This window comes from Panicum virgatum, chromosome 3N (assembly GCF_016808335.1).
Source record: "Panicum virgatum strain AP13 chromosome 3N, P.virgatum_v5, whole genome shotgun sequence".
NCBI lineage: Eukaryota > Viridiplantae > Streptophyta > Magnoliopsida > Poales > Poaceae > Panicum > Panicum virgatum.
This window is the reverse complement of record NC_053147.1, coordinates 67,543,953-67,568,151: the sequence shown is the minus strand read 5'-3', so window position 1 is coordinate 67,568,151 and position 24,199 is coordinate 67,543,953. Positions and strand designations below refer to the sequence as shown.

The 24,199-nt window shown below is 47.4% G+C and overlaps 2 protein-coding genes across 4 annotated transcripts; one reads left to right on the top strand and one right to left on the bottom strand.

Moving 5' to 3' along the window:
• The first annotated feature begins 1,033 nt into the window (after nucleotides 1–1,033).
• On the top strand, nucleotides 1,034–2,812 carry LOC120666959. The gene has a single exon (XM_039946951.1). It carries the CDS (start codon nucleotides 1,351–1,353, stop codon nucleotides 2,275–2,277), a length of 927 nt encoding a protein of 308 aa, XP_039802885.1. The 5' UTR covers nucleotides 1,034–1,350; the 3' UTR covers nucleotides 2,278–2,812.
• A 6,857-nt stretch (nucleotides 2,813–9,669) lies between these two features.
• LOC120666957 (protease Do-like 5, chloroplastic) lies at nucleotides 9,670–23,513 on the bottom strand. Of its 3 annotated transcripts, XM_039946949.1 has the most exons (10): nucleotides 23,226–23,513; nucleotides 22,998–23,153; nucleotides 13,456–13,518; nucleotides 13,266–13,355; nucleotides 13,056–13,178; nucleotides 12,607–12,694; nucleotides 11,568–11,642; nucleotides 10,481–10,580; nucleotides 9,853–9,926; nucleotides 9,677–9,804 (listed from the first exon to the last, which is right to left on the bottom strand). In XM_039946949.1, the coding sequence occupies exons 1-9, from the start codon at nucleotides 23,442–23,444 to the stop codon at nucleotides 9,875–9,877; spliced, it is 966 nt and encodes a 321-aa protein (XP_039802883.1). In that variant the 5' UTR covers nucleotides 23,445–23,513; the 3' UTR covers nucleotides 9,677–9,804; nucleotides 9,853–9,874. The 3 variants fall into 3 exon arrangements, with proteins under 3 accessions (XP_039802882.1, XP_039802883.1, XP_039802884.1); XM_039946948.1 differs by having other exon boundaries at nucleotides 9,670–9,926; XM_039946950.1 differs by lacking the exons at nucleotides 9,677–9,804; nucleotides 9,853–9,926 and having other exon boundaries at nucleotides 10,276–10,580; nucleotides 23,226–23,511.
• Nucleotides 23,514–24,199: the final 686 nt, after the last annotated feature.

The following is a 24,199-nucleotide window of genomic DNA, read 5'->3' as shown; positions in this document are numbered from 1 at the left end:
TTTCTTTTTCACATGGACAAGATATCGAATTATTGATCACATAACCTAAATGGTACCGAATGATGCACTTGGCATTTCTCATGTTTCAATTTGTTCTATATATATATATATATATATATATATATATATATATATATATATATATATATATATATATATATATATATATATATATGCCGCCACAATTTTCTACGAGTTTTTCCAACCAAAACCACAATACCGCTAAATTGGCTTTAAGATTCGTGCGATCATCGTCAGTTGGAACGATCCGAAGGGTTTTGACCACAACACGAATCTCAAAGCCGTGGGTTTCAGCTCAACTTGCAGACGGGGTGGGTTCTTATCGGAACCCGCAGACCCACCCCGCAAAATAAGTGGTTGCGGTGGGTGCAGTCCAGCAGCAAGTTATTTGCGGCCAAATAATGGCCACTCCGCTAAGTCCCGCGGACAAGATCGTTCGCCCGCAACAGCCCGCAAAGAACCCACAGTCTAGCGCTACCTTTGTGGCCATCAGTTTCCTCTGCGTTTTGTCCTGTGTAACCCACAAGTGTGGCGGTGTTGGCTACCACTAGGCCGCCTGCCATTGCAGGAAGATCGCGAGGGTAATTAAACAGAAGGACAGGAGCACCGTGTTCCCGAAATTTGTAGCCACTAGTTCGAACCATTGGTCAGCAATTTGTTCATCTTTGCAAGCTCGAATCTGCGTGCTGAAATGATAGGAGCGATGATTGCCGCTTGGCCGGTGTAGATACGAGTTCTAGTTGTCAAAGTGGCTAGCTCTAGATTGTGTTGTGCGCTGCTTGTAACCGCTTGAGCGTTCCCTGCGCCACGCTCCGCTTCCCGCGCTCGAACTGCGCGACGTGCGCGGCGTGCCCGCCTCGCCCGGTCACAATGACCTCAACCGGCCGCATGCCCGTGTATATTGGCAATACAACTCGGGCATTGCATTCCACTCTCGTTCACTAGTAACATGCAGGTAGAGACTGCATGCGGGCCTTGTGGGTGTATTGCAAAGGCCACAAATTCGTGCTGTCCGCGATGTTAGAGTTTGAGGCTGGCCGCATACCCGCAAGATTAGTTTGCGACGAGATTAGTGGATTTGTGGCTGCCCACAACCCGCCCCACCTGCAAGCTGAGTTTCAGCAGCACCATTAGCTGCTTGACAAGTGGCTCCACATCTCTCTCTGATTTCTCTTTGCCTTGCCTTTGCTATAAAAGGAGCTCCCGTGCCACACGCCCTCCATCACACTGAACATTCTACAAGCCTCCTCCCTCTCCCTCCCCTTGCACACGCGCGCACAAGCTAGAGCACTACACCTCGACGCCGCCATAGCCACAGCGAGCAAGCTCATGCTCCCTCTCCTGGACATGCAAGCTCCTCCTCCTCCACAGAGCGGCGGCAAGCAGCAGCACCAGCTGATGAGGACGGTGTCCATCTCCGTCCTGGTGATGTCGCTGCCGGTGCTCTACGTCTCCTTCCTCCACGTCCCGCCGGCCGCCCTCTTCAGGGACACCACCTTCTGGTTCCTCATGTCCAACTCCATCATCATCGTCATCGCCGCCGACTCCGGCATGCTCTTCTTCCGCTCCTCCTCATCCGCCGCCTCAGGCTCGTCGTCTGACGGCGACGACGATGGCGGCATCCCCTTCGCCGTCTCCGCCGTCGAGCCGGTGGCCGTCAAGAGCGGCCACGCGTTGTCGATGGGCATCTCTGTCTCCGACGAGGTGGTCGTCCAGAACCAAGCTTTGGTTGTGATGGAGCACGGGGACATGTCGGTGATCGCCGAGAACGACGACCACGCGTACGCATTGGTTGTCAGAGAAGACCAAGCAGAACGAGTGGTGGCGAGCACGCCGGAGAGCAGAGACATTATCGTAAGCCCGTCCGCCGCCACCGGTGAGTTCGTGGCCGTCAAGAACGTCGACGTCGGCGCAATCGTGCCAGCAGCGAGGCCAAGGAGGCTGGCGGCGAGCCGGAGCCTCCTTGCGCGGGAGGAGAGGCCCACGACGGCAAGGCGGCGGCACGGCCCCAGGCCGTCGCACTCGCACGCGCTCGTCCCCGTGCAGGACAAGAGCGTGGTGGTGAGCGAGGAGAAGCACCTCCGCCGGACGGCGACGGACAGGCGGCCGGCGGCGGCGGAGGAGGAGAACGAAAAGGAGAGCGAGTACTCGAAGCTGTCGGACGAGGAACTCAACCGCCGCGTGGAGGAGTTCATCACCAGGTTCAACCGGGAGATCAGGCTGCAGCTGGAGAAGGAGCAAGCCGCCGCCGCCTGATGACGCCATGCAAATCAATCAAGCTCTCAAATCCAAGCTCCATGCCATGTCCTGTCCATGTAGATGGCTGCTGCTAGTTGCTAGGACCTTGGAGAATTTTGTTCGCGTGTGTGTGCTGCGCTTGTACTAGTCTGCTGTTGCAGCAGAGCTGTGAGGTGAGGTAGAGGGACATGGAAATCAATCAAGCTCCGAGTGAGATTTGTACATCAAGAATGGAGACGACGACGTCGACGGCGATGAGCACTCCAAGATCGATCGAGATCGTACGTGTAGCAGAGGATCTTGGATCTTGCACGCACGCGTGCGTGGGAATAAATTAATTGAAGAGGATGCAGAGCAAGATGTGGAGAGTTGTATAATCAATTAGCTTGGCGGCTGGCTTTGTTATCTGCAAGTGTCCTCTGCGTACGCCCTGCACCAAGATCGCCTTCGTCCGTCCTGTAGCTTTAGCCTGTCGGAGGACGATCATGGAGGGGGTGGGCCCCACTGCAAAAACTCTAGCCCTGTTTGAAACGCCAGAATTTTGCTCTCCCAACTTGTGCATGAACCGAATTGTTTCGAGTGAAAAACCTACAGAATTCATTCATAATACGGTCGAAACTCGAAACTTGGCTTTAGTTAGTTAGTTGCCTCTGTAAAAGAGGAAACGATGAGCATGCAAACAAACAGAAAGTTGAACACTTCAGAATTTGAGTGAATCAGAATTCAAAATCGCACCTCGTTACTTCTAAAATCATGTTTGCAATCGCGCAGGCAGAATATAAAACCACACGTCAAGATTTGCAGTACGCGGCAGGGACGACGGATCTTCTTCCGCCATCAACTGAAGATCACACCGCTACAGTACCGCTACAGTACTATTTCTGAACCTCTGACAGCGACAAGATCTTGAGCTCCTGATCTGTAATCTTCAAGAAGTACGGGGAATTTTTAATGGCTGCGGGATAGAATCTAAATCCCTTGTTTTGTATTCTCTTGTTAATTTGGCAAGGCATGGGGTTCCTGATGCAGGGGAGGAGGAGCAGGCTGGATGTATTCTGAAGGAACAGTGATGCATGCTTGTCATCCACAGTAACATGCCCCTGCCTAATGGTGAGAGTTACTCATAAGTAGGGTGGTGTAGCCTGCCACTGACAGGTGGGGACGACTTGTGTGTAGCACTGTGTGAACACAGTTTTTCTTTTGTTGATTGGTGATGACCTTAGATATTTGTTTTGAGAAACATGGTTTAAGGCTTTAAGCATGATTATGCCTACAGCCTACCTGTTTAGGTCATACATATGAAATACTTGATTTTTCAAGTATGAAGAAATTACAAGTTATATGCCCGAACAAGCCATTTTCAAACATAAATAAACTTTGAAACTAATCCTAATCATGCACTAGTTACCAGTTACCACTAGCAGTTATTTTATAATTTGTTGGCTTATGATTGGTTGCTAGAGAGTCGTAGTAGTTATCACCCAACTGTAATAATCTAGAAGAGAAGCGTTGACATACTGGCACTAAACCCTAGCTAGCTGTCGCATTACGTGTGTACTCGTGTCACATGAGACTATAAATCTAAGTTTCTGTGATTTGAACTACAGGCAGTAATCATTCACTCTCCAGCTTGAGTTGAGTTGTATCAAATCATTCACATCTGTTTTTTAATTGATAAAATGTTTGCGAATTCAAGTTGGGAGGTACAGCACAAAGTTAACAGTGATACATGTTTTGATGCTATTGGTGCTAAACTGAGTAAGGCCTCGTTTTGGAATGGAGCAATTTGATAGGAACACGTGTCACCTTGGTTGCCCCACTAATGTTCTAGAATTTCATTTCAATAGTTACATGATGTGGTTGGGTTATTGATGAATATTTTTAGATTCATTAACATTTCCAATAAGATGTAAGTTATGAGTATTCTTAGAATAAATTTCTCACAGAACTATGTAAAATTGTTATGATGTTATCTTGATTAACCATTGGGGAAGAACTTAGTGTTTTCAAAAATAAAAACCTTTGTTTTAAGCATGTCCAAATTGGATTTAGTTCATTTATAAAACATAACTAGCAGCTAGCTAGCCAAGCCATATCATCTTGAGATCAAAAGGGTGATTTGATGGATCTGTAAAAGGTGAAATGGAATAATGCTTGCCTCATCCCATGCATACACATCCATGGCTGCCTAGGAGATAAGGCACATGAGCCATGCTCATGCAATCTCCATCTGTTGAAAATTGATAACTACACACAAACATGCAAGCAACGAGACAACCATGCTTTTTTTGTGTCCATATCATGCCTTGACTATTATACCTTCCACAAGAGACGTATCTTTACATTGACCCCATTGCACACTCGATTGTGATATACACATGATTGGAGCAAGGTAAAAGGACAGGGCAGTTTAACATAACAATAACTTAATTTGCTTACCAAGTGTTTCTGTTGTTTACTCCGAGAAAGTGTCAAAGTGCACAATTGTTTAGTTTATCTTTACAAAGGTAAATTGCACTTCTTCTTTTTTCCAGAAATTGATCCATGGTACGGTTCATTGATCCTTGCTTGAAATGCTGCCTAGCTAGCTTGCATTGGGTCTCAAACAATCTAGAGATCGACACGTTGTGTAACTTGGCACCCGTATGTTGGACTCTTGATGCCAATTAAGAGCACACCTGGCTTAAAAAGAGATCGACTTGCTTTGACAACTAATTGCGTGTGGCTATGACGGGAGCTGTCAGTGTTGTACGACACTGAAAAATCTGATTTCAATTCCTGAGTGCAATGGCAACAGTAGCCTGATGGCTGAAACTAGCTAGGACCGAAACTGAACAATGTATAGCTAAGCACGCGTCGACACATTATTAGGTCCATCGACATGTTATAATGAGTTGAAATTTCTTGTTTAGCAAATTAACATCTGTTTTCTTCAAGGCATCCATCTGTGGTTTCTTCTTAAATAGTTGATAATTCAGCAATAAAATGATCGCTCAAGTGTAAAAGGTTACTGACTGTGCCAAAACTGCATTTGCCAAATCAAGCAAATTCCCTAGAGGGTGTAAGCTAGCATTTCCAAGATTGGCCAATGACCAGTGGTAGATATAGATGTCCATGTAGCCCGCCCGAAGTACGGCCAATTTGGCCCGGCCCAAGCACGGCCCGGCCTGGTTCAAACCGTGCCCAAGCTGGCTCGAGCCGCTCCCCGTGCCCGGTCTTGGGCCGTCACCCTAGCCAGTGGGCTGGCACGGCCCGGCACGGAGTTAGCAGGCCGGCCCGGTAGCGGCCCGTTGACTCCAAAAGCATAGCCCAGCCGGCCAGCCCACACCACAGCACGGCCCAGCGCCCCGCCGCCCACCCCCTCGCACAACGCCCTCCCCCCTCCCCCGAGGCCCCAACCCCCACCCCGACTCCTCGTCTCCGCGAGACCGCGCCCTCCCCGTCACCTCCTCGTCGGCGCACCGCACCCCCGCCACCTCTTCGTCTCCGCCCCGCGCCCCCGCCCCCTCCTCGTCTCCGCCTCGCCGGCTGCAGCCTCCTCGGCTCCATAGCGTCGGCAGCCGCCTCCTCGTCTCCGCACCGCGCCTCCTCGTCTCCACCTCGCCGGTCGCCGCCTCCTCGTCTCCGCCTCGTCTCTCCACCGCCTCCTCGGCTCCGCCCCGCCGGCCGCCGCCTCCTCGACGCCGCCCCCAAGCCTCCTCCCGCAACCCTAGCCGGTTAACCCTAGATCTCCTCTCGCCTCTCCGCCGAGCGCCGAGCCTCCTCCCGCGGTCGACAAGTAACTCCGCCGAGCGCCGCACTTCCTCTCCTCTCGCCTCCCCGCCGCCGTCGCATTCCGTCGCGCCTCCTCCCGCGAGGCCACCACCCGCGCGGCCGCGCCTCGCCGTCGCCGGTTCCCCCTTCGTGGGCCGCGTGTGGCCCGAGCCCGACAAGCAGGCCGGGCTCAGCGGGCTGGCCCGTTACGAAACAGGCCTGTGGGCCCATGCCTGGGCCATCGGCGAAGCCCGTGGGCTGACCCGGCACGACCCGCTGAAGAATAGTGCCGAGCCAGGCACGGCCTGAAGGTGAACGGGCCCGGGTGGGCCCGGGCTTGGGCCGTGCCAGGCCGCTTGGATGGACATCTATAGTGGTAGAGCTTAGCACCAGCCACACCTATCCATTTGGAAAAAAGAAAAAAGAGAGGAAACAAACAAACACAATTGATGTCCCTGGATGGATGGGGTGTCGACACGTGCCGCGCAGCCGGCTGCCCTCTTCTGACTTGACCTGCTGGACGCCGCGAGGCACGAGGCAATAGAGGTAGGCCGGCGTCGCCAAGATGCAAGTTGGTGCGGTGCCTGCCATGCCGGGCAGCCCGGCCTCGCTTTCCCTGGCAAGATCATCCTCAATCACAGAGCCTGGCCATGCCTCCATTGACGGAGACAAACGTCCACACCGCTACGACTGCATCATATTTATATTTATTGCAGCCACAAGCTAGCTTGGATCATCTTGCATTGTTGGAAGAACACGCGCGCACTTGGCTGCTTCCTCCATACCTTCCGATCCAGAGAGGTTAGATACTTGCGACCACCAGGGGTTTAACCTACGTACCGTGTCTGTGTGGTGCGTGTGGTAATGGTCATGGTTCGAGCCCGATTAAGAACTTGTTCAATTAATCCCTTCCGAGAGGGAATAATTGAGGTGGATCGAAATAGATTGAGAGAAAAATATTGATTTGTTGAAGGTTTAATCCCTTCCAATCGCCTCCGATCTTCTTGGTCAATTCCGAAAGAAGCCGAAACTATATCGGTGAATTTTGTTCTCAAATTTTTCAACTGATTGTGTGATCTCCAATGTTTAAGTTTAGCTTTGATAACAAACCGGACTTTCCAAGAAGGATGTTGTCAATGGGGAAATTAGGATACATCCGGTTGCATTGAGGCGAGGTAATATATATATATAGCTGCTGCAAATTACCTGTCAACGCAGGCATAGAATTACTCTGCAATGTTGACGAATAATGCATACACACGAGATAAATATCTCATGACTACGCTTTGGAGAATCACCAGAGTCGTCAGGCAATGCCTCAGAGAAAGGTAAGCATTGCATTGACACATTCAATGTCAGTAGCTACTAGATGCAAAGCGGGCACCTCTACGGTCCTGTCCGGAGAAAATGAACCAAATAAAAATAAAAGCTACGCATCTATCGTTTTCACTTTTCAGGTCGATGCAGGAGGAAAGGTAGCAGCAGGAGCAGCAGCAGAAGAAGAAGAAAGTGACGTAAAGCAGCTTGGCAGCAAGCACTGAAGCACGTATATGAGTATCTATACTTTCATTATGTTGTCTTTCCAAAAAAAAATATTTCCATTATGTTTGAAAAAAATCAATTTTTTTTGTTGAGACGTGCATAATTTCCTCTCTCCCAGGCCGACCGCTAACCTTTTTTTTCTGGTGGTCGCCGGCTACTAATCAAATCCATCCATGCTATATATGTTAGGTTTGAAACTGCGTATTAGAGAATCTCCAGCAGGGCCCCTAAACAGGGCCCCTACCCTATTTTGGAGGCTAGAGGACAAAAAAAAAATCAACTCCAACAGGGCCCCTACACCAGCCCCCAAAATGGGTGGGCACCTAAATTCTCCCCCACAGCCCCAGCCCTGGGGGTGGGGGCTCTCACCCACAGCCCCTATCTTCAGTTCCTATGGGCCCCACCACTCCCAACCACCTCCTGCCGGCCCTGCCTCCATCCGAGCACCGTCTCCGGCCTCTCCCGCCCTCCCTCCGCCCCCTGCGCCGCCTCCCTCTGCCGCTGGCTGTCCTCCGCCGCGCCACCTCCTTCCGTCGCGAGCCGTCCTCCGCCGCGCCGCCTCCCTTCGCCGCCGGCCGACCTCCGCCATGCCGCCTCCCTCTGCCGGCCTTCCTCTGCCGGCGGCCTACCGTCGTGCCGCCGGCCTTCCTCCGCCGAGCCGCGCCTTCGACCCTCCGCCACGTCGCCTCCCTCCGTCGCCGGCCCCACGCAGCTTCCGCCGAGCCGCGCCGTCGCCGGCCCTGCGCAGATTCCGCTGAGCCGCACCCGCCGCTGAGCTTCGCACAGCCTCCGCCGGCGCTGGCCACGCGCGGCCTTCGTCGAGCTGCGTCGCCATCGGGCACGCGCGGCTTCCGCCAAGCCACGCCGTCGCCGGATCCGCGCGGCCTTCGTCGAGCCGCAATGGCGGCGGCCCCGCCTGGAGGGGAGCAGGGTGGGGGAGGAAGAAGATGGAGGATTTTCTTTTTTTTAAAAAAAAATTTCTTCTAAAAATGAAGAAGATAATAGAATAGAGGCTTTAAAATTGAGGCTATTGCTGGAGTTGAATGCAAAATATGAGTGCTCTGATATGGGGGCCGACCCCTAAAGGCTATCTAGAGGCCCTGATTTAGGGGCCATGGCTGGAGATGCTCTTATTGCTTGGACTTAAACATGCATGACACAAAGCTGGCAGGTATTTACAAACAGTACGAGAGAGTACCCAATTTTGGACTTGGACGACCCAACCCAACGATCTACTACCGAATCTGCCGATCTCTAGGCAAGGGTTCGACACACGACACGAGTAGCAGCATCTCAATGTGGCCGCAACGCGTGGCGGGGACAGCCCGGGGCCCTCGCCGTCGTCGTCCGACAGGTAAGACGGGAGTTCACTGAAGGGACATGATGGAAGAAGAAGGGTCTCTGGAACATGCCGTAGAAGCCATATATGCAGATGCAGTGCCTCGTGATCGTCTCATCCTCTCCTCGGAGGTGATTATGAGTCTATCATCGTCGTCGTCGTGTTTATTTCCCAGGTGATTAGATGCAGCCATCAGCTCGGGTTGAAGCAGCACGGCTGCACGTATGTGCTACGAAACAGAGGATACTTTGCTTGGGCCTGATGCCTGGTGAGCTGCTGGTAGAGTGGTAGTTGTACAATGCAAGGTGATCTGATTTAGTGACAGTTGACTGTGAGTAGTGTTGAGTTGGTGCGTGTTGATGCTCCAATCTAACCCGCTGGTGTTGTTTTTTTAGGGATAAGTCTATTTTATAACCTCGAACTAGTCAAAAAGTCCGTTTTTCAACCTCCAACTACGAAACCGGGTAACATAGGCCCTCGAACTGGCAAAACCGTTCAAATCACCCCTCGATCACTGTAGCGTATTTAATAATAAAGAAAGCATATTTAATATTGTCTAAAAATCATGATATTTTTTTGGGAGGTAGATAAAAAAACAAGGAATCTATTTTGGCAAAACCGCCCTGCTACAGTGATCAAGGGGGTGATTCGGACGGTTTTGCCAGTTCGAGGGTCTATGTTACCCGGTTTCGTAGTTGGAGGTTGAAAAACGGACTTCTTGACTAATTCGAGGTTGTAAAATAGACTTATCCCTTTTTTTTATTGCCTAGTTATATCCTCCCAGAGATATAATCTTGCATCTCTCTGCTATATCAATATAAAGATATGCGTGTGTTGTTTTCGTTCAAAAAAAAAACTGCAGGCCAAGCAGAATAATTATGTAATCAGGTACTGCAGTGATTCGTCTTGGTGCACCAGGGGTTTTTGTCTTAAAATGTTTTCCGCATGGTAGGTGCCCTATCAGGGTCGTGTCTTTCCTTCTCAGTGACGGTTGTTTCCTGCGCTCTGGAATCTGGGACTGTTTCCTGCATGGCTGCATAGGCATAGCATAATGTATTAATCAGTTGACAGTGCTAGACGAACGGGATTTCAGGGACCCCAGGAAGGGCCCCAGCTTTGACTGAGAACGATAAGATGAGGTTAACTGATTATTCGTATTTGAATATAATCTGGAGTATTTTCAGAGAGAGTGGTCTCTAAATCCTGACAGGAACAGCCCCGTCACCTGTCATGGTTACCGGTACCCTCCTCTGTTTCTCGTTGTTCTGGATTGACCCTCCCTATGTTCTTCTCTAGCAGTTCCTTTCTTTGACTGCCTTTATGGATGAAGAACGGAGACTACAGGGAACATTGATCTTTCCATCCTCATCTGATAGTTCATCTCTTTTTTAAGACAGCAGAATTGCACTCAGCATGGATAACTTAGACGGCGGAGAATGCCGTATGTACCAATGTACCATCTAATTTCAGCGCAACCAAGATTATGCAAACTTCCTTACACCATCTAGTGCTACAGACGCCAAGTACGTTGGCAAATAGTGCGTAACAGTGAGAGCATGGATTGAAGTGGACAATGTCAGTTAAAACCTGTTGCTCACAGAGGTCCCGTATACAATTAGGTTGGGGACTGACTGTACGACGGTGTCGATGGGGATGGCAAAGTTCACCCCAGATGAGATCCCAGATCCTGCAAAAGGCCAGGAGATTTGGCATAGCAACGGTCAGCATATCTTTTGCACTGTATCTTGCTTGCTCAGATGATATCTGTCAACGATTAATGCAGCTCAATTCAATTCGTAGGATCTACCCTTGGAGCGTCATGTGTACCAGAGACAGAGATATCACGGCCCATCTGGTACACAGGATCGCAGAGCATGAGATCTGCAACTATGTTTCTGGGTGTACAACACTACAGCTCGTTATTTTTCTAGGTGTACTCAACACTACAGCTTCTTTTCTTAAATTGAGGGGCGTAAAGTCCCACGAAATACATAGTGCCCCTGTTCCTGTGCTAGTGTTGGAGGCTGCTGCTGGAGTGGTGTGAGAGAAAAACACTGCTGGAGCAGAACAACAGAACAGAGTGAGTGTGAACACATATCCCTAAATAGTGGACCATGGAGTTTAACTTGACCTGGATAGTCTTATCTTTTAAGTTTCGAGGATAAAGTGCAACAAATAGTCAAATTAATAGCACCATCTTAGTATGACTATGACCTGGGATTTCATAAAGAAAATCATAGATTCCCCAAAAACCAAGGCAAAGCGGAAACATCATCCTACCATGGGTCTTGACCAATGACCACACGGGGTAGTAACACTTTGCCTGCTGCTTAGGGAATACCATCACAAGGAGAATTGATATTGATCTTGACAGTCTTCTGTCAACCATTTCTTTCATCATACAGGAGTCAGGGAACATGACTCGATAGTCACGACATGACATGGCAGCTGTTAGAACTATAGTGTCTTTTGTTGTACAAAAGTTATGTTTCGTTTCTTCCAAATTAAAGTTTTCCCACGCAAAAAATAAATGGAAGGTAGAGCTGACAGCAGACAAAGAGAAAGTGGTGCTCTCTCATAGAGGATAAAAGTACGCACATAACAAATGTCATGAGCCATCTATAAGTCAATACTGAGGAAATACATATTGCTGAACATAAGAGAGAAGCATTACCTTTACGTGTGAATGTAGCAGTATTAACACCAATTACATGGCCATAAGAGTCAATCAGTGGACCTCCTGAGTTACCTGAAAGTAAGAAAAGTTTGTAAATATGGGCATATATGCAATGCAATTGATTTGTATTCAGCTCACAGCCGAACATATATGGAATATAATGACAGTCCACAGCGCAGTACATTGTAAACCATGTAGCGGTGACATTAATTTTTTATTCAGTTACTAAGAGAAGGAACTTATTTTCCAATATATAGTGAGAGTTAGTGTAAATAAAACCGCAAGGCAACAGCGCAACAATGGCGTGCTCACAGTCGCAGTTTATCTAGCAAGATAACTACTGTGTCAGATCTATATACTAATCTACCAAGAAAGAATTCCAAATTATGCACTCTTTACTCTATCTAATGAAAGACCCAAATTCCCTTACTATTCCAATTCATGCCTTCAGCTCCAAAGGGGACTCCTAGTTGGGCCAAATCTACTTCATCCAACAGGCCCAAAGAGGCTTGGCCATCTAAACAGCGAGCAATGCACCAACAAGTGCTATCTGTTGTCCATTCTTACTGCTCATAGGTTCCTAGGTTGCAAGAAAGGCGGCTTTCTACCCTGATTAATGTTTCACAAGACTTGCCCAGGTGTTTTTCTGTAATCTTCCTTTGAGAGAAAGAGCATTTCCTAATCCCTATGTGGCTACGTTTACAATCAATGCACAACCACACTAACACAAGCCTTATCCATTCATAGGAACAAAAAGAAAAAAATAGATGCATAGGGGCAAAACATTTAATCTGAGAAGCCTGAGTGCACTTGAATAACCTAATTTCTTCAAAGAAAGCATGTCACTCGTGACTAAACAATAAAACACAACTCAAGGAAGCTTTAGTGAATGAAACAAATGAAAAGTTGTCTCCATCAATTTAATAATTATCATTATTTGATAAAAATCAGATAATGAACTTGAACTCTTTTTTAGAAAAGGTGGTTGGAGATTATATTAAATCCATACGTCATACAAAACGAAGAAATACAGTACCGGCATTTATAGCAGCATCTGTCTGTATAGCCCCACGAATTGCTCTCCCACTGGGAGATGGTATCTCCCTCCCTAATCCACTAACCACCTATAAGCAGGGGCGGAGGCAGCGGTGGGGCGGGAGGGGCTCAAGCCCCCCCTACCGCTGTAATCTCCATGAAGCCCCCCCTAAGTCCCTCCTACAAATTTGAGAAGGAAGAAGAAGGAGGGGAGGGGCTAGAGGAGGAAGAAGGGGAAGCAGCCCCTCCTGCCGTGATTCCTGGCTCCGCCACTGCCTATAAGAAACTTTAATGATCACACCATCAGAATACTCTAGGTTTGACAGACAAGGGTGCATAACAGTAACACTATCCATAATTGCATAATGCATCGCTTTTGTATGGAGGACTGTTAGAATATCTGAAGTGTACTTAACAAAAACTTTGAACAACTTTTTAAGGCATCATTACCCCAGTAGTTAGAGTGTGTTCATAACCATAAGGGTTCCCAATGGCAAAACAACTTTGCCCAACTCGCAAATCCCGTGATGTGCCAATCAGAGCAGGCCTCAACTTGTCACTGTCAACATCTACCTGCACCAATGATCTGAGTTCAAAGATAGCAACTAGGAACCAATTTCACGTCACTGAAACTCCTGCCACAAATAATGCAATCCAAACCTTCAGTACAGCAAGATCATATGCTGGATCACACCCTATTAGGCTCCCTTCCTTGGAGTAACTTCTGCCACTAGAATCCTCCAGGAACACCTAGAAAAACCATAAAAAAAGGTTAAAAGGCATAAATAAGCAGAAGTATCATCATTAGTGTGTGATTACAACTTGATAGTGCATGAGACAAGAAAGCAACCTTGCAGCGATGAAACACAGATCCATCCCCAGCTAGTTTTGCAACCACATGGTAATTTGTTACCTGATGCACCACCAATGCAACCAATCAAATTAAAGTTCAAAGCAACAGATTACACCAGCCAATACAACATTACACAATCTCATAACGTATTCCACGTAGAACACAAATTTCACAGCATCAGGCTAACCATAGTAACAAGCCTGGAACATAACCGGAAACAGATAAACACAATTACATAAAATGCTCAAAAGTATATTGAAATCACTGAATGCGTCAGGTGGCACATATCAAAGCAATAGTGCATGAGCAAAGATTGATGAGACAAATTGGATGGCCAAAGTGGAAAACCCCTCTTAGTCCAAAATAACTCCAAATGTGTTGACACAGAATCGCGCCAACACACTCGAATGCGCTAGAACGCGCAACGATCGTCAAAACGATCAACACAGCGAAAACCCTGGGCGGACCGGTCTGACTGGTTTTGCCGACCGGTCTGACCGGTGCAAGCAGGGAGCTCGCGAAGAACTAGAACAGCGAGCTCGGGAGGGACCCCGTCGGAGCTCGTTAACGTAGGGTTGCTCTGAGGTCGGCAGGCCACTCAGAACGTCTTCAAACGCCGTCGAGACGAAGGAAGAAAGCAATCTAGGGTTGGAAAAAGCTATGGTTTGAGAGATAAAAAGTAATGCGATTTTTGTATTGATTCGATTGGGAATAACCTCAATCGGCCTTAGCCTTTATATTTATAGGCCGGGGAAGACGTACCCCTTCACGAGTAGGATTACATAAGGACTCTTTACAAAAAAACCTAATTCTACTCGGACTGTACAGACCAGACCGGTCAGACCGGTTGGCCTCGGCAGGTGCCAAATTTGGCTGTCAACATATGCCCCCCTGATTTTTAGTGAATTTACAAGCTAAAAAACAAAACAGAAGTATTCTATACAATACTAGGGCCTAAAAAATACTGCTAAGGACGATTCTTATAAACCGGCCATCTTTCTTCATGCATCTTGCCATACGCTTGGGTAGAATTTTTTCAAGTACTTCCCATTGATAGCTCTAGGTAGTCGATCTCCTTGCAGCGTCTCCATCATGTAGGAATTCCCGAAGATAACTTTAACAACTTTATATGGACCCTCCCAACTTGGCGACCACTTACCAAACTTATTGTTTTTCATTCCAAGAGGTAATATTGTCTTCCAAACTAAATCCCCAACCTGAAAAGATTTATCTTTTACCTTCTTATTGTAAGCTCTAGCAACCCGAAGTTTGTCCTTTTCAATCTCCTTTAAAGCTTTCATACGCTTGTCGGTCACCTCATCAATATTATTCATTATTGAATTATAATAATCAACAGCAGAAAGATCATTTTGCTTAGCCAATCTATAAGCGTCCAGATTTACCTCAACGGGTAAAACGGCCTCTTGACCATACACAAGCTCAAAAAGAGTAACCTTGGTAGCACCATGACGAGATATACGATGAGCCCACAATGCTTCGGATAACACTTCATGCCACCTCTTAGGATTTTCTTCTATTTTCTTCTTAATAAGCTTGATCAAAATCTTGTTACTTGACTCGGCCTGTCCATTGGTCTGAGCATAATATGGAGATGAATTGAGCAACTTGATCTTGTAAGACTCGATAAATGCGCGTACCTCCTTTGATATAAATGAAGAGCCTTGATCCGTAGTCAAAGTTTGAGGAATACCGAATCTATGAATAATATAACCAATTATAAACTCAATCACCTCTCTATGTGTCATATTCTTCAAAGGAACCACTTCGGTCCAGATAGTAAAATAATCCGTAACAACCAACCCGAAGCGATGCCCCTTTGAAGATAGAGGATTAATTTGTCCAATTAAATCCAACCCCCAACCTCGGAATGGCCATGGTTTAATGATAGGATGTAACGATGCAGCAGGTACTAATTGCAAATCCCCAAACCGTTGACATTCTTCACATCCCTTATAATACTTGAAACAATATGAAATCATGGAAGGCCAATAAAAACCGGCTCTCCTAAGCAACCACTTCATTTTAGGAGCTGATTGATGAGTACCACAGATGTCTTCATGAACTTCTCCCATAGCAACCTTGGCCTGATCCGAGTCCAAACACTTGAGAAGCAAATCTTCGGCGGTTCGACGATAAGGCTCATCATCAATTAAAATATACTTGAACGCTGCATGCCGAATATTTCTCTCTGCACCACGACCAGGATCTTTAAGATAGGAGATTATAGGAACTCTCCAATCCTGATCTTCGGCTTTTTTCATAGCCGAATCAGTGTTTTCTGTTGTCTGATCGGTTAGACCGGTCTCCGGACCGGTCAGACCGGTCGGGGCGGTTAGACCGGTCACGTCAACCGGTTTGACCGGTCATTTGCATCGGTCTTCTAATGTTAAATTTTCCTTTTCTAACATTATAACCAGATGCTTGCTGAGCCAGAGCGTTAGTCTGTCCATTTTCTTCTCTTGACAAATGTCTTATAACGAATTCATCAAAAGAAGAAATAATTTTGAGGCACTTATCAAGATATGCATTTAATGAACCATTATAACATTGGCATACTTTGGATACTTGCTACACAACGAGAAGCGAATCACCAAAAACTTCAGCATGCTTCACGCCCATGGATTGTAAAATTTCCAAGCCGAATAATAATGCTTCATACTCAACTTGATTATTTGTGCAATATTCTTCTAATCGGTTTGAGAATTCAAAAACAGCACCACTTGGAGATATAAGGACAGCACCAATTCCTCTCCCATCATCACAAACCGATCCATCAAAATAAAGTTTCCACGGTGTGCAAAAAATATGGCCGATTTCTAAATCATGCTCATCATTAATCCGATGCTCAACAATAAAATCCGCTATAATTTGGCCTTTCATAGACTTCAAAAGTTCACAAGCCAAATCATATTCTATCAAAGCATATACCCACTTGCCGATTCTACCACTCAAAATCGGCTTTTGCAACATATGTTTTATCACATCGGTTTGACATACTACTATGCATGTACTAGATAGTAGATAGTGTCACAATTTAGTACAAGCATGACATAAAGACAAGCACAACTTTTCAATAAAAGTATATCTTGTTTCCGCATCAATAAGTCGTCGGCCTATATAAGTAACAACATACTCCTTTCCTTCGGTCTCTTGAGTCAAAACAACTCCAATAAGTTTATCTTCGGCCGCCATATAAAGTTTAAAAGGAACACCTCTCCTAGGTGCTTTAAGAACCGGCGGCGAAGACAAATAATATTTAATTTTCTCAAATGCCTCTTGCTGTTTTGCCCCCCAAGTAAATTCGGCTTCATTATTTAACCGAAGAATAGGGGTAAAATCATCAATCTTTCCGGACAAATTAGAAATAAATCTTCTCAAATAATTTACCTTGCCCAGAAACTTTTGCAAGTCTTTCTTGCAAGTAGGAGCCTCAACTTTCCTCATAACTTCAATTCTTTTAGGATCAATTTCTATGCCCTTCTCATGAATGATGAAACCAAGGAATTTTCCCGCCGATACTCCAAAAGCACATTTGAGTGGATTCATCTTCAAACCATACCGCCGCATTCTTTCAAGAGCAAGTCTTAAATCGGCTCAATGAGAATCCAAACCGGCCGATTTAATAACAATATCATCAATGTACACTTTCAAGATAACACCAAGCAAATCATGGAAGATTAAATTCATAGCCCTCTGATAAGTTGCACCGGCGTTCTTTATGCCAAAAGTCATAACCACCCACTCAAACAAACCAACAAATCCGGGACACACAAAGATCGTTTTAGACGTATCTTCCTCGACCATGAATATTTGATTATAACCCGCGTTACCATCAAGAAATCTAATAACACGATGTCCCGATGCTTCATTAATTAGCATACCGGCTATAGGCATAGGATACTCATCCTTGGGAGTAGCTTTATTGAGATCTCTAAAATCAATGCAAACACGAATCTTGCCCGAATCTTTCTTTTCAACGGGCACAATATTAGAGATCCAATCCGCATAACGACAAGACCGAACAAAACCAGCATCTAATAATCGATTAATCTCCTCTTTAATTCGGTCATAAATACTAGGATTGAAACGTCTAGCCGGTTGTTTATAAGGTTTAAAACCGGCTTTGATTGGTAAGCGATGTTCAACAAGATCACGACTCAATCCCGGCATCTCAAAATACTCCCAAGCAAAACAATCGATATATTCTTTTAATAACTTTATCAAATCGGCTTTAAACTCAACCGATAAATTCTTGTTTACAAAAGTCGGCCTAGAAATAGTACCATCACCTAGATCTACCTTTTCTAGAGGATCAGCCGACGTAAAACCTTGGCCCAGCTTGTCCATGTCTTCTAATTCTTTAATAGTTTCGCACATATCGTTCGTACGCGCTCGATAGTGCTCAACGCGTTGCTGGAGCCACTCTGCGTTGGACCGGTCTGACCCACCGGTCTGACCGGTCGGCTCTGATGGCCAATCCGAAGAGGACCGGTCTGACCGGTCGTGGGACCCGGTCTGACCGGTTGCACCTGAGTCGCCTGCTGGACTCATCTTTACAGCATTAAGTGATTTAGCCGATTTTCCATTGGCTTTAGAGTTGCAGGAACGAAATCCTCCTTGGTGCAACTGATAAGCTCACAATCGGACAGATCCAAGCCCGATAAGCACTTGAGGTTGTCATTGGCACCAATGGAAATGGAATGGGCGGTAGCTATGAAGGAAGAAGTGTCACCAGGCACTATCTCAACCTCATCACCGATCCACTGAATAAGATATTGATGCAAGGTAGACGGAACACATTGATTGGCATGAATCCAATCACGCTCAAGTATTAAACTGAAGTTATCTTGCACTTCCGAGACAAAGAAGGCTGTGGCAAGCGACTTACTTCCAACGGTCAACTCCATGGACGCAACTCCCTTGGCACCAATGGGATCACCTCCACCAACATCGCTAACCGTCTTGTTGGTCTTGATCTGCTCCTCGTCCTTCCCGCCAAGCTTCTTATACAATGAGTAGGGCATAAGATTTACAATAGCCCCACCATCCACTAACATGCGAGAAATCGGTTTTCCATTAAGATGTCCCCTCATGTAGAGAGCTTTCAAGTGGTTATCCGATTCCTTGGGCTTCTGGAACACAGCATCACGAAGCCCAAATTGAAGATGAACTACCTCCTCTTCAGGAATTATGAGATAATCCGAAGACTTATGCACAACGTTGATCTCCAAATTGTTGCGCTCCGGGGACGCCTCATAATCCACCAGTTCTTCTTCTTCCGTCGCTGGAGGAGCTGGTTCCACTTCATCAACTCTAGAAACCCAAACAGGCACCGCTGATTTGGTTGTACTCTCTGCACTGGGCTCAACCGATCTGACCGGTGGCTCAGGGCGGTCTGACCGGTCAGAAGCACCGGTCTGACCGGTCGCCGGGATCGGTTCGACCGGTCCTTCTGCTGGCTGGTCAACTGTCTTGACCTGCCACACCTTGCCTTGAGGGATCATGGGTCTGTATTTGTTGAAGTACTCATCCCTCGCCTTCTCTGCCTCCTGCTCCCTCTTTTCCTTATTGCGAAGACGTTGGAGCTTCCTCTTCTGGGTATGCGTCAATCCCTCGGGACACCAACGAGGTTGATGGTATTTGTCCGCCACCTTGCTGCCACCAGCCTCATGATTATTTGCAGTAAAAGGTTTCTGGACAGGAGGAGCAGAAGAAGTAGCCGATTTATCAATCACCATCGACTCCCTTATCTTGCACAACCACTTTAATCTCGCCGATCTGAACAACAGTAGCCTTCTCTGGAGTAGCTTCTGATTGCACCTCTAACTTCTTTCCCTTCACGCGGTATTCAACCTGCGGAGGAACAAATCGCGCCGGTCTCTGCTGAGACCGGTCTGACCGGTCATAGGGGATCGGTCTGACCGGTGGCGCCTGCTGAGTTGGACCAGATTGGTATGCTCCCAATCGGTCGTGTACTGGCGTCCTTGATCTTTCTTCCCTCTGATATGGTGGTGGATATGGCATTGGAAAGCACTGGAGCCAAATCCCCTCATGTTCCCACACCGGATTAACTGCATTTGACGCAGGTGGGGACCAAGGCATAGTAGCATACACCTTTTATGGAGGAAACTGAGGATAATCACTCTTGCGCCTGATGAATTCTCTCCTTGGAGGCGAAGCATTGCCCCGACGCGGTGGTGAATGATGTCTCTTTTTTAATGGCCGATCTTGTTGAACGGCCTTAGTATACTTGTTCAATAACTGCCCAAAGGTAGGTCCCTGATTTGTACGCCTACCCTTCAGTTTTGGCACATTTGTTTTCCAAGTACCCTCTTCCGGACGTTTTGGCTTGAAAGTTCGGAGCTGCTCCCTGGGCCGGTCTGACCGGTCGTTGTACCCGGTCTGACCGGTCTGATCGGTTGATGCTACCGGTCTGACCGGTTGCGCCTGGACAGCAGGCTGACTGGAGGAACTTGCTTGCCCCCCCGGGCTTAGGAGCATTAACAAAAATCCTCAAAGTCGGCTTCCCATCAGGAGTCTTCTCAGCAACGACTTCTCGGGCCAGAATCTTATCATTTGCATTTATCGGCCTTGGATCTCCAATCACCACATTCTTCCCTTGAGCCCCTTTGGCTTGCTCCGGCCGAAGGAGAACCTTTAGCTTATTCAGTTCCAAAGTATGGACAGGAAAGGGAGTCTTGTCTACTTGCATCTCAGAAAGCACCAAACGTCTTTCATCTACAGCCGATTGGATCTGTCGACGGAAAATATTACAATCATTAGTAGCATGTGAGAAAGAATTATGCCACTTACAATATGCATGTCTTTTTAGTTCTTCCGGCGACGGTATAGCATGAGACAAACAAATATTTCCATGTTTAAGTAATTCATCAAAAATCCTATCGCACTTGGAAACATCAAAAGTAAATTTCATCTCATTTTGCCGATTCTTTTGAACCGGCTTAAGCGAAGGACACATAGAAGGTTTGTCCTTTGACGGCCAAACAAATTCAGCGGTGTACACTCCCTTTTCCTCATCGTCCGAACAGTCGGAATCATTCTCAACAACATGCGTGTTAGACCGATGAGGCTTAAAGGAATCTTTAGAATTTTTATACTTAAATTCGACACCAACAGCTCGCATTTGCAAATGATTAACCGTAATGAAATCAAAACCTTAAAGTTTCTCTTTCAAATAAGAACACAAGCCATTAAATGTCAAATCCGCCAAATCTTTTTTCCGAAAGAGACAAATTGAAACAACAGTTTTTTAAAACTTTAAAACTCTGAAAATAATCCAAAACCGATTCATCTCGGTTTTGTCTAACCGATGTTAAGTCTAGCAATCTAACTTCGGCTTCCCCACTAAAGAAGTGATCATGAAATTTGCGCTCTAATTGATTCCAATTTAAAATCGATCCCGGCGCAAGCGAGGAAAACCAAGAGAAAGCGGTTCCGGTCAAAGATAAAGAAAATAAACGAACGCACAAAACATCGTTAAGACCCGGTTCTCCCAATTGCAAGACATATTGGCTAACATGCTCCCAAGTCGTACGAGAATTTTCACCATTAAATTTCACAAACTCGAGAACGCGCCAACCAGCACGATATGAAACGAAATCAAACTCTGGAGGATACGGCTTTTGATATAAACGCGACCCACCCTTATCAATCCCAAGTTTAGATTTAAGCACACCGGCCAAATCCTCTTTAAACTTGCTGAAATCGGCCTGATAAGTACCGCTGGCCGATGCATGAGAAGAGGACGAAAAACGTTGCGTGGTAGGACCGGTGTAAGTCATGTTTGTGTTAGGAATCGGCCCTCGGTGAGGTCCAGATCCCTGCTGCAATGTAGTATGAGGCCCGGCATGCATCACTATCTCATTGGTTCGGCTAGGGACGGTCGAACCGGGAATAGAAGCGTGCGGTGCAGAGGGCACTGGACACTATCCCGTTGGACCGGTCTGACCGGTCGTATAACCGGTCTGACCGCCCGTACCGGTCTGACCGGTCGAGGAGACCGGTGGGACCGGTGGCGCGTGGACAGTAGATGGCAACGGCGTTTGCCCTGGAAACGAGTTCGGCGGCATTCCAAAGAATTGATCCTGGGTAGCAGATGTGCCAGCCGAATTCGCTTCTGGAATATAAGTGTCATCCTCGACACCTTTGCCCTTTTTAAGTGCCTCAATCTGATCATTGAGCCCAGCAAAATTCTCTCCTGCAGCTACTTGCGCGGTGGATATTTTCGAATCTACCATAAGAGAGAAGTTGCTTGACTAATTCAGAGGGATCATTAGGAAGTACCTCGACCTTGTCTTGGTTCAGCTTGAACGATGGCATCACGAACTCCCCGACCCTCTTGAATAGGCCTCTTCGTTCCTTCTTGAATCTCTGAAGGAAGTGCTCCCTCATGTGCTCTTCAGCGATGAGGTAGGCCTTGCGCTCGTCTTCAGTGAGCTCCTCCATGGTCGTCTTGATGACGTTGTCGTTGTGGATTTCACCATGAGTACCCATCTTTCCGGAGAAGTTAGATTAGATCGGTTTTAAAAACCAGATTAATTTGTTCCCCAGCGGAGTCGCCAAAAAGTATGTTGACACAGAATCGCGCCAACACACTCGAATGCGCTAGAACACGCAACGATCATCAAAACGATCAACACAGCGAAAACCCTGGGCGGACCGGTCTGACCGGTTTCGCCGACCGGTCTGACCGGTGCAAGCAGGGAGCTCGCGAAGACCTAGAACAGCGAGTTCGGGAGGGACCCCGTCGGAGCTCGTGAACGTAGGGTTGCTCTGAGATCGGCAGGTCACTCAAAACGTCTTCAAACGCCGTCGAGACGAAGGAAGAAAGCAATCTAGGGTTGGAAAAAGTTAGGGTTTGAGAGATAAAAAGTAATGCGATTTTTGTATTGATTCGATTGGAAATAACCTCAATCGGCCTTAGCCTTTATATTTTTAGGCCGAGAAAGACGTACCCCTTCACGAGTAGGATTACATGAGGACTATTTACAAAAAAACCTAATTCTACTAGGACTGTACAGACCAGACCGGTCTAACCGGTCGACCCGACCGGTCAGACCGGTCGGCCTCGGCAGGTGCCAAATTTGGCTGTCAACAAAATGCAGGTAAGTTTTGATGTGGGCCAGTTGCAGGTAAGCCTATGAAACACCAAGCAGAAGTAACCGGTAGTGACATTTTAGTTTGTAACAGACTAGTGAAACTAAGCTACTACAGTAAGTGAGAAAATGCTCATATCAGTGTTCGCAGCACGACAGTGATTTTTTTTTTGCGTGCACGACAGTGAATTGTTGACTGTCACTGACATCAATGTTCCCATTACAGCGGTGAATTGTTGATTGTCACTTATAACACCGGGACATATAACACCGGGACATGGGAACCGACGTCTAATTCTATCACGGATAGGCACGAAACAGTAACCCCAAACCCACTAATTCCCCCTCTGAAATCCCTGGTTAATCGGAACAGAAAGGCCAACCGGAAGGTAGTGCACTCACAATGTGGCCCGCGGAGTCCCACACGAACCCGGACCCTGTTCCCTCCACCTTGGCGCCGCCCTCGTCCTCGTCGACCTCCTCCTCCCCGCTGGCTCCGCGCACCTGCGGCCCCGAGATGACGAGGTCCTTGATGAACACCACCGACGGCGACGCCTCCTGCACGCAGCCGGGGGTTAGAGCTCCGAGTCTACGAGGATGCAGCAGGAGAGGGGACGGGATAGGAAGTACCTGGAACAGGCGGACGACGCGGGCCTCGTCGACGTCCTCGTCGGCGGCGCGGGCGGGCCGCGGAGACGGAGCGGCCGCGGCCGCGGCGAAGAGGAGGAGCGCGGCGGAGGCGGTGCGGCGAGTGGTGGAAGAGGAGGAGGGAGGCGGTGACGGCGGGAGGGTGGGGCTCCGGTGGGGAGGCGAAGGGAGGAGGAGGTGGAGCAGCGGCCGCAGCGCCATTCCGATTGCACGGCGATCGGAGAGGCAGGCAGCGCGGCGCTCTATCTGATGAGTGATGACGTGGCAAGGGTGGAGCCGAGAAGGCAGATATGAGACGGGTACGTTTACGCCTTCCGAAAGCGTATTTATCAAGGCGCCTTGCAGAGCCACGCGCCCACGCCCACGCCCACGGCCCACACTGATGGCAGTATGACACGCAAACCTTGGGCCGGCAACGGTCAATAGATATAATGGGCCAAACACCTTTCTCAACCAACCGTAACGTACTAATTCTTCTCACAAAATAATCTAAAAAAATCTTCTCACAAAAAAACGTATTTGATTCTTCACAAGTACCATTTAAATCGTCTTAATACATTTTTTAATCTGTATTCGAATTTGAGCTCAAGGTGCTCATTTGTATATTTTTAGTATTCCTATTCTGATTTCGATTTAGGTCAAGAGCTCTCGCCCATTAGGAATGACCAATTCAAAATGCTCTTTTCGGTTGGTTGTGGCTGGTAGCTAGTGCTGATTTGTTGTTAGAGAAAAGTACTGATGGCTGCCTGCTGGCTGGCGGCTGGTGGTTGATGCTAATTTGGTGTGAGAAAAAAGCACTGTTGTCTGGCTGACAAGCCAGCTGAACACATCGGATGCTTAAGACTTACTATAATTTGGCCCCCAAAAAAGAATATCCATACTAATTTGCCACCCAAAAAAGAATATCTATGCTAATTTGCCCAAAGAATTAGCTATGGATATGAGCGCTTTATTTC